The sequence below is a fragment of the Chelonoidis abingdonii genome, chromosome 21 (assembly GCF_003597395.2).
Source record: "Chelonoidis abingdonii isolate Lonesome George chromosome 21, CheloAbing_2.0, whole genome shotgun sequence".
Taxonomy (NCBI): domain Eukaryota; kingdom Metazoa; phylum Chordata; order Testudines; family Testudinidae; genus Chelonoidis; species Chelonoidis abingdonii.
In genome coordinates, this window is record NC_133789.1 from 13004651 (window position 1) to 13019257 (window position 14607).

A 14607-nucleotide genomic window follows, 5' to 3' on the forward strand; every position below is an offset into this window, starting at 1 on the left:
TTCAAACAATAGAAAATGCCAGAATTAAGTTAGTTTGTGTAAATCTTAGCTTAGGCTCCTTGTGTGTGTACATAAGGGCAGCCTTGCCCCTCACCACACAGGAAAACCTGGGCAGAGCCAGACACCTATCATAAGGAAGGAACACTTTGCAACTGAAGTCAGCTATAAAAACTGATCAACATTCTTGTAATGCAGCAGCAACGAGTAATTTTAATCTATCCTCACATTAAAACTAACAAAACTCATCGAAACATGCATAGCAAGCCAGTGTACTACTTAATAGTCAGTCAGTCAGTCTACGGTGTGAGGCAGATTTGTATCTGAGGGCTTGTCTACACAGGGGGGTGCATACTGCATTACACAAGCTGCACTGACAGGGTGCATACCAGACAGTATACCCTCTGTCAATGCACATCACTGCATACACATGGTGGCAGTTTGCTGCAAACCAAGGGTGTTCCATGCTGCTTTCCTTTGCTACCGAGCAGCATGCATTCTGGGATTTTTCTCGCTGTGCACTGTGGGATACTTAGTGGAAGCCAGGCTAGTTCAAAATTTTAAATAATCCCATGATTCATCTGTCTCCATACTTCCTTTAGGGGTGAGCTAGCACCATATTCAAAACGCTGTTAGCCAGCATGGACCCAACAATGCTCCGCATTGCTATGCTGGCAACTGCCAACGTGCAGAGGCTCTTTGAGCTGTCTTTCAGCACTCAAAGCCAGAGGAGTCTGGTTTCGGACTTCACCAGCTGCACCACCAATAGACGACGTGGCAGCAGCTCCTCCAGCTGCAAGAGGATCTCTAGCAACGGTGGAAGCAGGACGAGGAACAGGAGGAACACAGAGCAGCTGACAACAGAGAACCTGTTCCTGGAGCAGCTTCACCATCTGCCACGCTGTCTCTGGGCTTGGGAAACCAACGCAGATTGGTGAGAAAGGATTGTTCTTCACACCTGGGATGACCTGCAGTGTCAAGAGAATTTCAAGATTGGGAACGCAACCTTCCTAGACATATCTGCTGAACTGACCAGCACTTACAGCAGCAGCCTACTAACATGCAGTGCCTCATAGCAATGGAGAAGTAGGTCAGAACTCCCATCTGGAGACCGGCCACCCATGAACGCTATTGGTCCATTGCAAACAAACTCAGCGTTGAGAGATCGACAGTTGGGGCCACCGTCAGGCAGGTGTGTGATGCCATGAAAAAGGTACTGTCGCACCAGGTTATAAAGCTTGGTAAAGCTCAGAGTTATTTATGATTTTGCACACGTAGAATTCCTAAACTGTAATGGACAACTGTGGGACCCAGGTGCCTAGCATTTGCCCTTCCCCACCTTTAAGGGCACAGAATTCATAAATAGAAAGGGGGTTTTCTCTATCATGCTCCTGGATTTGTAGACCACCGTGGCAGGTTCACAGATATAAATGCAGAGTGGTCTGGAAGAGTCTACTATGCTAGGATCTTTCGGAATTCAGCTCTATTTACATTAATGGAGAAAGTTATCCTGGGGGCAACAGTCCTATGTCATAAATGATGTTGGACATGGCTCAGGTATGCTGGGACACTTGGTTTATCCTCCATTTCCCTGGTTAATGAAGCATTCACAGCCTGCTTGGACAGAAAGATGGACCTTTTTAACTACTTGCTCGGTAGTTGAAGAATGGGAGTGGAGTGTGCATTTAGCCATTTGAAAGGGAGATAGCACTGTCTGTGGAATAGGTAGGAAGCAGCAGAAAAAAATCCCCAAGATCACAACCCCATGTTATATTTAACAAAATATTTATGAGACTATGGGAGAAAACCTTGGCAATAGTGTGAGGCAGAGGTGGAGAGATGTACTCAGTAGCCTGAACAACCAACCAGGTGTCTAAGGGCTTGGCTACACTTGGAAATGTGCAGCGCTGGGAGTTACAGCTGTGGTCGTACAGCTGTGTAGGAACAGCGCTGCAGTATGGCCACACTGACAGCTACCAGCGCTGCAGTGTGGCCACATCTGCAGCATTTGCAGCGCTGTTGGGAGTGGTGCATTGTGGGCAGCTATCCCAGCGTTCAAGTGGCTTAACTTGTTCAAAAGATGCTAGAACTTCAGTGGGAGTAGGGTAGGAGGAACAGGAACAGGATTTGAGGGAGGACAAAATCTTACGCAAATAGTTGACTGAAAAAGAATTACTCCGCTCCTAGACTACAACTACTCAAGGGAATTAAAACCCTACTCTACAACACAAAACATTTCACCTTCTGCAGTTAAATTCTTCAAAGATGGACAAATTTAAAACTGGCCAACAGTTAAAGTGTCTAATAAAATGTCACAGGCAACGGGTTGGGGGAAACTGCAGAAAACCACTGACCTATATTTTGTGGAACAGATAGTTTAGAATATCTTTATCTGCAGATTAGTTTATTACAGAAGTTCTCTGAGGCTGTGACCCACTGTCCTCTCTTCGGCATGGAGTTGAGCACAATGATAGTACTTAGCAAACAATAAGGATTCGTAAGAACTCCTAAATAGCACTTCAGACCACATTAAGCAGCTGCTCAACACAGACGTACCCCTCTCCCCTCCAAACAAACAGCTGTGAACCATTCACAGCAATTTTCCGCTGCCGTCGGGCTCCCCTCGCTCGTCACTGGAGCAAAGAGCAGCTGTGTTTGTTTTTTAGAGCCCGTCTTCAGCCATTCTTCCGGTTTGTTGTAGACAGGAATTCTGGGATACCTCTTAATACCCTGGAGGCCAATAACAGCGCTGTTGGTGTCCACACCTGATGAGCAGCGCTGCATCACCAGCGCTGGAATCGCTACACCCCAATCAGACCAGGTGTTCAGCCAGCGCTGCAGCCAGGGAGTTGCAGCGCTGGCTGGGCTTTGTAAATATGTACACAGAGTGAGCTGCAGCGCTGTAACCCCTTCACCAGCGCTGCAACTCTCCAGTGTAGCCAAGCCCTAATATAAAATGCAAACAGGCAGGACAATATTCATCAAGAGTCTCTTACTGAGTAGTCCCAAAAATGAAAATGCTGAAGAATCACTGATTTAGAATGCAGACCATTATGTGGTTCTGTTAATACAAACCCAGTTTACAGATGATCCTAAAGATAATCCGAAAGATAATGCCACTGATTCAAACAGAGCTACTCCAGAGATGAACTTGTCTCAAGGCATTTTTATACACAAACTATTTTTTGACTGGCTGAAAAGGATTTTTATTTTTTTGTAATTTATCAGTGAATAAGGGCCAGCTACCCACCAATCTAAATATGTGCTGACCAAACGCCCTGGTCTAATCAAGCAGTAATCTGGAGGCAGAACAGACTTCTACATTTAACGTAGCCGCAAAGTCATTATCTCTGTGACAGTGTTCAGTTACTGACATTTTATTTCTGTTATGCCAGAAGATTAACGTTGTCTGAATCATTTTCTCTGATGCATGTCACATAAAATGCTCATTTTTGGCCCACTCCTTAGAGGTGCAGAGCACCCGCTGCTCCCATATTCTCTACCGGGTGAATTCTAGCTGGCTTAGAGAGTACAATCGTATGATTTATCCATAACAGCGTTGCTTTTTAAAAGACACTGCATTGAGGTGAGAAAGGGAATCAATCAACAGTTCCCACCTTGCTTATTTGTGAGCAACAGAATCTTTCACCCTATTCAATGGAGAAGTGGAGAAGCAGTTAGATTTGCTAATGAAGTATCTAAGCCACATTATTATGGGCAAGAGATTGAATGGAACTTAAAATGTCAGATTCAGATCTATGTTGCCTGGGAATGGGGGAGAACAGGAGAAGAAAGATAGTCAGGGCTTTTTCTCCTAATAATTACTCAATTTAAAATTAAATTAAGCTGCCTATGCTTCCTCCTCCCCTGTACTATGCCACTTCCCCCACTAAAACTTACTATGATTGGTGCATTTTGGAAGGCTTACCTGTTCTTCTCCAGTCTGCCTGAACTCCCAGGCCAAATCCTAATTGCTCAGATCAACCTAAAACCTAATTCTGTAATGAGATCTGCTAACATAGACCCTTACACCTGAGAAGATTCCCACTGAAGACAATGGGACAGCATGTAGGTGTTTAGAATCTGAAATAATGGATCCCACTACAGGACCGGAACCTCTGTTTATAACCTCTTGAAGGAAGAACCTTTCCCTTGTGCTAGTTAGTAAAGCACCAGTGCGCACTATGGACAGGACAACACGTTAAATGCTGGAGGCTGCAAAGGCTCAAAACCTACAGTCCCTGCCAACACTCACCTTCCCATTTCATCCCCAATCTGCATCTCAAGTCATCCAAACATGTGTGTTCAGCATTTCCAAAGATCAGGCCTCTTATGTGCCCCAACGCGGATTTAGGTGCCTAAATTTAGTTTGAGAATCTTGGCTTACAAACCAGATTCTTTTTAACTGCTCCCAATTTTGATGCCCTGTTAATTTGTGAGAGCTGTCCTCCCCAGACATAGACTGTAGGAGTATCCCTTTGACAGGTGATCCCAAAATTAGTCAGGAAAACTACCTGGCTGAACAGAAAGCAAACTCCTAATAATGAACCTTAACAATGGGATTTGTAATCAGAGTTTCTTGACACTAATTCCCTGGTCCTGATGGGGATGCTGTGAAACATTTTGCGTCACTGCTGAAACTGGGAACAATTCATTCTTGCCCTTGAACCATGGATGCACCAGTCATTTTTGCCCCAAGTTTGCACAATAGAAAAAAAAAAGCGGGGCGGGGGGGGAGATAGTGGCCAAAAAAATGCCTTTTCAATGTTCAGTGTTCGATTTAACATCTGCAGTGAGCAGGCTCAAAGCCCCGTAAGTGCGCACACTGCACAATGCACCAGTATAACAAAAGGCTTTTCAAGAATAGGCTAAGCATCATCTGGATTCATGAATATGTGCTATGGTGACCAAGGCTATTTAAACAAACAACAGGTATTTTAGATGGATATTTACCAAAATAGTGCCATTCACAAAGACCTGGGCTCCAGCAATCCACATACGCTGATACATTGTATCAGTCCATGGCACCAAAAGAATCCCAGCACCAGCATGCAGAGGCATTAGACATTGGTAATATTCACAGCTAACCACCTAGTTACCTAGACCATGATCTACCTAGGAAATACATTCTTGCTTTCTGAAGACACTCACATGGAGCAAACAGGTTATTTTATGATATTGCTGTATTTTGTATATATATGTCACGTCAAGAAACCTCATCTTCAATCATTATGAGGTTTGAACAGGACAGTCTCAGACATGAAATCAAACTCTAAGAGTGATGGGGGAGCAGAAGGCTTGCAGATATTTAAAAAAGGGATAGAGAATAAGACTGAGAATATATTATTGCCCTTATATAAATCCATGGTACACCCACATCTCGAATACTGTGTGCAGATGTGGTCTCCTCACCTCAAAAAAGATATTCTAGCACTAGAAAAGGTTCAGAAAAGGGCAACTAAAATGATTAGGGGTTTGGAGAGGGTCCTATACGAGGAAAGATTGAAGAGGCTAGGATTCTTCAGCTTGGAAAAGAGGAGACTAAGGGGGGATATGATAGAGGTATATAAAATCCATGAGTGATGTTGAGAAAGTGGATAAGGAAAAGATATTTACTTATTTACTTATTCCCCTAATACAAGAACTAGGGGTCACCAAATGAAATTAATAGGTAGCAGGTTTAAAACAAATAAAAGGAAGTTCTTCACACAGCGCACAGTCAACCTGTGGAACTCCTTACCTGAGGAGGTTGTGAAGGCTGGGACTATAACAATGTTTAAAAGGGAACTGGATAAATTCATGGTGGCTTAAGTCCATAAATGGCTATTAGCCAGGAAGGGTAAAGAATGGTGTCCCTAGCCTCTGTTCATCAGAGGATGGAGTTGGATGGCAGGCAAGAGATCACTTGATCATTGCCTGTTGGCTTCACTCCCTCTGGGGCACCTGGCATTGGCCAGTGTCAGTAGACAGATACTGGGCTAGATGGACCTTTGGTCTGACCCAGTACGGCCGTTCTCATGTTATGTTCGTGCCCCATGGGGTCCCCCTTCTACTGATAACCTCTCTACTGTAGTCAGCCTTGGGGTCTTAAATCTCTCAGATCAATGTAGGTGTAAACCCTCACCTCAGAGTGAGTGAGTAACTGGTGGAATTACCCCATAACTATAGATAAGGCGTCAGGCTGAAGATCTGGCATGTTCCAGGCCAGTTCAGCTTTAGTCTGTAAACCACATAAAGAATCAGCTTTGATAAGTTTATGTTAAGTTCTTGACCTACCATCTATATCTTGTCCAATGGAGAGGCCGGCCCATTTTCTCTGTAAAAAAACAAAACACAAAAGTTACAGAGAGGCAATCACTCATCCAAATTACAGATACCAGCTCACAGGAGAGCCTACTTCCTCACGGTGAGCTTCAGGAAACATAGGAAGCCCAGTTTGAACAGCAAAGCAGACAGAATAGAACTAGGGCTGTCGATTAATCGCAGTTAACTCACACGGTTAACTCAAAAAAAATTAATTGCGATTTAAAAAATTAATTCTGATTAATCACAAACAACTGAATACCAATTGAAATCTATTAAATATTTTGGATGTTTTTCTTCATTTTCAACTACATTGATTTCAATTATAACACACAATATAAAGTTTACAGCGCTCACTTTATACGATTTTTATTACAAATATTTGCACTGTAAAAATAAGTTTTTTTTTTTCAATTCACCTCATACAAGTATTGTAGAGCAATCTCTATGATGAAAGTGCAACTTACAAATGTAGGGTTTTTTGTTACATAACTGCACTCAAAACAAATGTAAAACTGTGTGTGAAAATTGTCATTGGGGATAATATTTATAATGCATTGTATTATAGCTTATGTTCTTTTGAAATCTTTCTGTGAACGAGAAATTAGATACTGTAAAAAAGATATTTAAGTGAATTTCAGTAGGTCTGAAGGATTCTTTCAGAACAGTATGATGTACCTACTGCAACCCACTGCTGCCAAGCATCTTATACCTCTAATTATTTTCCAGACTGCTGTGATAGAAGAAGTATATGGAGCATCAGTAGGAAATGAGTGTTTTTCCCAATTAAGACATAATGGGACATATATATGACCACCTTACAAAATTCCGTACACTCACTCACCTGCTCAAGCATATATTAATTTTTTCATCAGCATAGTAAGAGTGAGAAATTAGTTTTTGTGCATACACTGATATATTTATGACATGAGGCTAACATACTGCAGAGAACAGGAGACGAACCAGAAGAACTGCATGATTTATAATAGATCTTTTCTTGCTCTCACATTTAGACTCTAACAGAGGATAGTAATAAGCAGCTACAATGTATGCTTATTCCATTATAACTTCTTTAAAAAAAATAAAGACAAAGTAGTCAAGAGCAAACGGGAGCTTCACTGCACCTATCTCAGAGTAAGCCAAATCTCCAAATAAGCTGATATTAATGAAAAAGAAAGCATTTTTGGAGAAAAGTTGGCAAACATGTTTTCTTTCATAATTTGAATGTGCTGAATCTGAAGATGTTTACCAAGCTAAATTCTGAACTTTAATGCTAATATTTGTAACTTAAAAAAAAAAAATAGACAGTAAAGAAGAGGTACTAAATAATTAAATTTGTTGCCATTTCCTGTACTAGTGGCAGTACATGGATATGGCACGTATCCTACTCTTTACCAGAGCTCAAACAGGCTGGAATTTGGGAGCTTCAGCTGCACATCTTCAAAAGAATACTTCCCTTTTTTCACCAATATAACCACACAAATTATGCTTGACGGGGATCAGTGCACTTAGCAGAAATGAACCAGCTCCGAGGTATTTGAAAAGTTCCATAGAGGCAACTGGATTATGAAAGGTTCCAACCACAGAGTCAATCAGCAAAAAGAACAGGCACCTTAGAGACTAACAAATTTATTTGAACATAAGCTTTCGTGGGCTACAGACCACTTCATTAGATGCATAGAATGGAACATATAGTAAGAACACATATATACATAGAGAGAATATGAAAAGGTGGAAGTTGCCATGCCAACTCTAAGAGGCTAATTAAGATGAGCTATTCTCAGCAGGAGAAAAAAACTTTTGTAGTGATAATCAAGATGGCCCATTCCAGACAGTTGACAAGAAGGTGTGAGGATACTTAACATGGGGAAATATATTCAATTTGTGTAACGACCCAGCCACTCCCAGTCTCCATTCAAGCCCAATGGTATCTAGTTTGCAAATTATATTTTAGCACAGCAGTTTCCTGTTGGAGTCTGTTTTTGAAGCTTTTCTGTTGCAAAATTGCCACCTTTAAGTCTGTTACTGAGTGACCAGAGAGGTTGAAGTGTTCTCCTACTGCTTTTAGAATGGTATGATTCCTGATGTTAGATTTGTGTCCATTTATTCTTTTGCATAGAGATTGTAGAGATTGCATTTGGGTAATATACATGGGAGAGGGGCATTGCTGGCACATGATGGCATATATCAGATTGGTAGATATGCAGATGAACAAGCCTCTGATGGTGTGGCTAATGTGATTAGGTTTTATAATGGTGTCACTTGAATAGATATGTGGATAGAGTTGGCATTGGGCTTTGTTGCAAGGATAGATTCCTGGGTTAGTGTTTTTGTTGTGTAGTGTGTAATTGCTGGTGAGTATTTGCTTCAGGTTGTGGGGCTGTCTGTAAGCAAGGATTAGCCTGTCTCCCAAGATCTGTGAGAATGAGGGATCGTCTTTCAGGATAGGTAGTGGATATCTGATGATGTGCTGGAGAGGTTTTAGTTGGGGGCTGAAGGTGACAGGTAGTGGCATTCTGTTATTTTCTTTGTTGGGCCTGTCCTGTAGTAGGTGAATTCTGGGTCCCTTCCGGCTATGTCAATCTATTTTTTCACTTCAGCAGGTGGGTATTGTAGCTTTAAGAATGCTTGATAGAGATCTTGTAGGTGTTTGTCTCTGTCAATCAGATAGATCTGAACCACTTCCAAGAGTGGCCTGATACCACTGGTGAAAAGAGGAAGAAGAGGAATTAAAGTATCACAAGAATGTCCTCAGTAGATGGGCTCTCTCCCATATAATCTGTGTGCTCAAGGTGCAGCCCAAACCAGAAAATTGTTCAGGCTTGGACCTAATAACCAAATAACTTGCAATGAATCCACACCAGCATAAAAGCAGTGTGATCATGTTAATGAAAATAAAGTGTTAATCACACTTTTAAGATTCAAATTACTCACTAGTGAGCCAGCGTCCAACTGCAAAACATTTCATTGGAGGATTTGGTTATGGAAGTGATTCAGGAAGCTCTGCTGAAAGCAGAAACATTTGGCCAGGGTCAGCTGAATACCTTTATTCAGGAAAGGCTCATGATGCCAAAGGAGTGAAGTGTCCATACCAGATTCCAAGACCCACTGTAAAGGACAAGGGCTCTGACATTTTCCTCCCTCTATGCAGCTGAAAAAGTAAAGAAAAATCAAAGACAAGGTAGTCATATCAATGGCTGATCATCTCATATTGCAGCGTCTCATTACTGCCTATAATGTAGGAAGGATGGTGGATCTGCACAAAATATCAAATAATGAGCTAATGCCAGTTCCTCTTGCTTTTGCTGAGGTAAACACGCATCTTTGAAGTGGAAATAAGTCTAACAGATGTTTTTAACGAACAGTCATTTTCTTCCTGAGATAATCTTAATAGTACATCCATCCCAGTGGAGGGATAGCTCAGTGGTTTGAGCACTGGCCTACTAAACCCAGGGTTGTGAGCTCAATCCTTGAGGGAGCCATTATAGCAATCTGGGGCAAAAATCTTTCTGGGGATTGGTCCTGCTTTGAGTAGGGGGTTGGACTAGATGACAGCCTGAGGTCCCTTCCATCCCTGAGATTCTATGATTCTATCCAGTGATTTACAGCCAAGCACATGAAATGGCACTGGTGACCTTGCAAAGATTTTAGCCGAGTTAGTTCTTCATTCTGGACAGCACTTCAGCAGGACTGACGTTGTCTTTGAAAGACACAAACAGAATTCTATTAAAGGAATGACATGATCAAAGCGCTCCAAACATTCTAAGCAAATTTGGAAAATCATTGAGGACAGAACTGTTCCACTTCCTAACAGCTTGCCAGACTTCTTGGTCCATCCCAAAAAATAAGGCTGGTCTGGCTTGCTTCTTATCTGAAGAACTCCTAGTCAGTGCTCCATAAAACTGTCATACCCAGAGAGTTCAAAGAACACAGTTCAGTTAAATCATCAAATCCAGCTCTGGACACAAATGAGTTGCAAGCTGATCAGGAAGGCGGCGACATCAGGATTGTACTGCACTGTATACAAACAGATGTTGACTGTGTAGTTGTGTCAACACAAGACACTGATCTTCTTCTGTTAGTGGAACACTACGACAAAATGCATTGCAGCAAGTTGTGGATGAAGGTTGGAACACCAAATGCATTCCTGTGCATACTATTCAAGAGAAGCTTCTGCCTGCATTTCCTCAAGCAGACACAGAAACAGTACTCTCCTTCCATGCACAGTCAGTCAGCGATACTGTTTCCTGTATTGTTGGGAACAGCAAGAAAACCGCTTGGACAATATTCCTGGAGAAACATACTGCCAAGAAACTGGGGGAAGGATGATCTATAGAATGATAATTTCAGCAGAAGAGTTCATCTGCAACATGTGCAATTTATCTGATGAGGACGGCTGCGACAAGGGCCAAGTGATATTGTTCTCCAAGTGTCGACACCAGAGGCACTGCTCCCAGCAAGCGATGCACTGCGCTGCACTCAAAGAGCTCACTTGCAAGTTATGGAGTGTAGGCAGGCAAACTGCAACAATTCCACACTACACTCACTAGAGAATACGGGTTGGACCAAACATAATGAAGAAATGGTACCCACGCTAATGCCACTAGAGCCAATCCATGACAGCTGTGCAGAAACTGTAACCTGTGGATGTATCAAAGAGTGCATATCACAACACTGTAGCTGCAGAAATATCACATTGGCATCCACTGGGGCCTATAAATGCAAGGGGTGTGTCGGCACATGTAGGAACAGTTAAATTATACTTGTCTAGCAATGTGCAAGATATACAGTAACTCTTTGTAGTAGAATAAAAATAGAAAAATTATTAATTTTTCAAATTTTACATAAATTTTGAATTCCAATTTAGGTGGTGAAATACTCAAAATTCAGCTTGGTAATTATTTTCAGATTCAGCACATTAAAATTATGAAAAATAATTTGTTTACCTGCTTTTCCCCAAAAATGCCTTTTTATTTTATAGAAAATGTGCCCAGTCTATCAGAAAACTCTCTTGAAATTCTGATTGCAAAAGCCCAAACTTGCAGCATTAATTCACACTACTTATATTTATCCACAGGACTTTTTCTTCCCACCGAAATTGTTAACTTTAAAAAACTGACATGATACAAATGCCTTCTTCTGTTTCAAAGCCCTTTCACTTGCTTCCTGGTGGAAAAGTGAGACGACAATACCTGGGGCAGGCTGAACGCAATGTTGCCTGGAACAACAGATGGATGGGTTCTCAATGTGAAAATGTATCTGTGGTTTGAAGAAGTCCTCACAACTACATGCCTAGAAGAGAAAGAGCAGCATTTTATTTTGATTCCAATGTTATGAGAAATCATGTGTAACAATTCTTAGATTTCATTCAACTTCTGTGATGGAAAAACTAAGGCGCCATCCTGCAACACGATGTAAACAGTAGGATGTCTGTGCAGAAATTCACTGAAGTCACTGACTTCATTCAGGCTCCACATGGGTGAGGGCCCCTTTGAGACTGAGGAAAGGAAATCTGCATAACATTTTGAAAAGATGAGCCTGGGAGCTTAAATTCATCAGTCTGCTAGACACTATAAATGTGGACTGAATAGAGATGCTGGATTTATGGCTTATTACAACAATGTAAACAAGGGAGGGCAAACTTACTGACCCGCTGAGCTGAATGTGACAATCTTCAGATATCTGGGAGCCAGGGCACATCTGCCAGGGGTGGGGGCTTCGGCCCCTCGGGAGGAGCCTGCCAGGGCTTGGGGTTTCAGTCTGCTCCTGCTGAAGCCCCAAGCCCCAGCATGCGTGCCCCAGATGGCTGAAGTCTCAAGACTCCCCTCCCCACCAGCCAGAAGCCCCTGCCTCACCAATCTGCTGTAAGGCAGACGTTCCGAGCTCCCCACTTCCCCTGTCTTGTAGATGGAAAATGTGGAGGGCTCCGCGAGCTGCATTTTAACTGTAAAAGATGAGCCATTGTTTGGCCACCCTGATCTATAACCCACTATCCACCATTCCCAACTGCCTTCTCCCAATCCCAGGACTGGAGGGGTGTTAATGCGCCACTTCACCGTGAAAGATCTCTTGAAATGTGTGTTAACTACTCAGATTCAGCTGTGACACTACCTTTCCCAGACCTGAAGAAGAGCTCTGTGTAGCTCAAAAGCCTCTCTCTCCTCCCTCCAATGAAAGATATTACTTCAGTCACCTTGTCATCAGAGACGAGTGGGGTACCTGCTTACAGTGGAGGGGTACAATTTAAAGGTTCATCTCCCACCCCCACAATAGCTTGAGTCACCCACAGTGGCCCCTCCCTGCAGCTCCCAGCTTTTTGCTGCTGCCTCTCCCCATGCCGCAGCTCACCAGCTCCAGGAGCTGCCAACACAGGGCGGGGGACTGGCCAGCAAACCCTGGCAGAAATCTCAGGGCGAGGGAATGTGGCGCCCCCATGAGTTGCCTCTGCTTATCACACTAAAGCTCCCTGATCTCGACTATGTTTAATGTCAACTTATTCTTACAGTAACTTTTGTGTAAGCATCCATATACTGTCATTCATTGATAGCATCCATGATTTAATTAGCCTTTTAAAATAAGGAACCGTAGTACTTAACCACTGGCACAGCTTGGCAAGAATGGATTCCAAAACGCACTATAAAAGCTTTAGCACTATAAATGGAACAATTTCCCCACTTTATTCCTACACCTTAGCCGGTAAAAGAGAGTGATGAAATGGTCATCTGGAGATATTTAAATGGCGTAAGCAGCTTTTGGTTTGAATTTGATAAAACAGCAGAGCATCCAAGATTAAAACTATTTTTTAAAACCATAAGAATTTCAGTGATCCCTTGGGGAACTTTCTCCAAGAGTAGAAGGGTGTCCCAAAGAATAGAAGTGTTCCCTTCTCACACCCACCAGGCCATTGGCTTGTCCTCCCTGAAGCTGGCTATCTGCTTTTTGCACATTTATTGTTTTTTAAATGATTTGGGATCTCCTCAGGATGGAACGTACAACAGAAATGTAAGTTATTACCACTGTCTAATAGTAAATAATTGGTAAAGTGCTTTGAGATCCTGTGATCCAATGCACTACATCAGTGCAAAGATGAGACTCATGCTAACTTCTACAGATGTCAAAACTAAAGGCATGGAGAGGAAGGGACTTGTCCCAAGGTGTCACAGTGAATCAGCTGGGAACAGATCCAAGGTCTGATTCTCAGTCCCATGTCTGAAGGTGATTTCATGACGGAATCTGAATATCATGTCCACATATATGTGCATATGAAAATGTGAACATTAAAAGGAAGCCAATTATAAGCTATACATCTAATAAATTCTCCCTTGCAGTTAGTCAAGCCTAGAACAGAATGGTAAATACTAATTTTAAAAGAACAAAAGAGGACAGATGATTATTGTCATATGCACTTTACTGCAAGGCAGCAATATGGATGGCCTGGCTAAGTTTATCTGCAGTGCAGCAAGATTACCATAGCCTACAGCTCTGGTTTGATACTGAAATACTTTTTTACACTTCTGATGTATATACTTTAAAGAGCAATCTGCAGTTTCTTTCCATAACCAATATACACGCTAGTTCCTATGTAAACCTTAATTCTACAAAACAAGCAACCTTCTCAGGATTATTTATATAGCAGAATGTCCAGGGCTTTTTTGGTTACAACACATCTACAGTTGTTGTTTCCTGCATACTTTCATAACTGATAGAAGATTACAACCTAGTGGTTACTATTACTTACACACAGTCATAAATGAACACAGTTAACTCTTACAGGTCTAATGCTTAGGCTCTACCATTATTTAATTCAGGAAACCTTAGGAGAAGGTGCTAGTTTTTAAAATGCAAGAGGCAAGGATTTCAGATAAAATACTCACAGTTCGGCATCGCATTTTTTGCAATGCCACGTCATTTTATTACTAGCATCTGCTTGAAAAAGCGGGACATGCGTAAGTCCATGGGGCTGGATGCACTGCTTAAACACAAAAAGGAAGCTTACAAGTAATGGAAATTTGGACAGATGACTAGCGAGGAGTATAAAAATATTGCTAGAGCATGCAGGGGTGTACTCTGGAAGGCCAAGGCACAACTGGAGTTGCAGCTAGCAAGGGATGTGAAGGGTAACAAGAAGGGTTTTTATAGGTATGTTAGCAACAAGAAAATGGTCAGGGAAAGTGTGGGCCCCTTACTGAATGGGGGAGGCAACCTACTGACAGATCATGTGGAAAAAGCTGAAGTACTCAATCCTTTTTTGCCTTGGTCTTCACAGACAAGGTCGGCTCCCAGACTGCTGCACTGGGCAGCACAGTA

General features: G+C 42.2%; 1 protein-coding gene across 1 annotated transcript in view; it reads right to left on the minus strand.

The window, feature by feature from the left end:
- The window catches only part of NSF (N-ethylmaleimide sensitive factor, vesicle fusing ATPase), a 177736-nt gene that overhangs the window by 119610 nt on the left and 43519 nt on the right, over positions 1-14607 (minus strand). Inside the window, exons 2-3 of the mRNA XM_032806572.2 lie at positions 11493-11592; positions 6274-6313 (exon numbers count right to left, since the gene is read on the minus strand). Coding sequence (XP_032662463.2) covers positions 6274-6313; positions 11493-11592 — 140 coding nt within the window. The remainder of the gene's footprint in view (positions 1-6273; positions 6314-11492; positions 11593-14607) is intronic.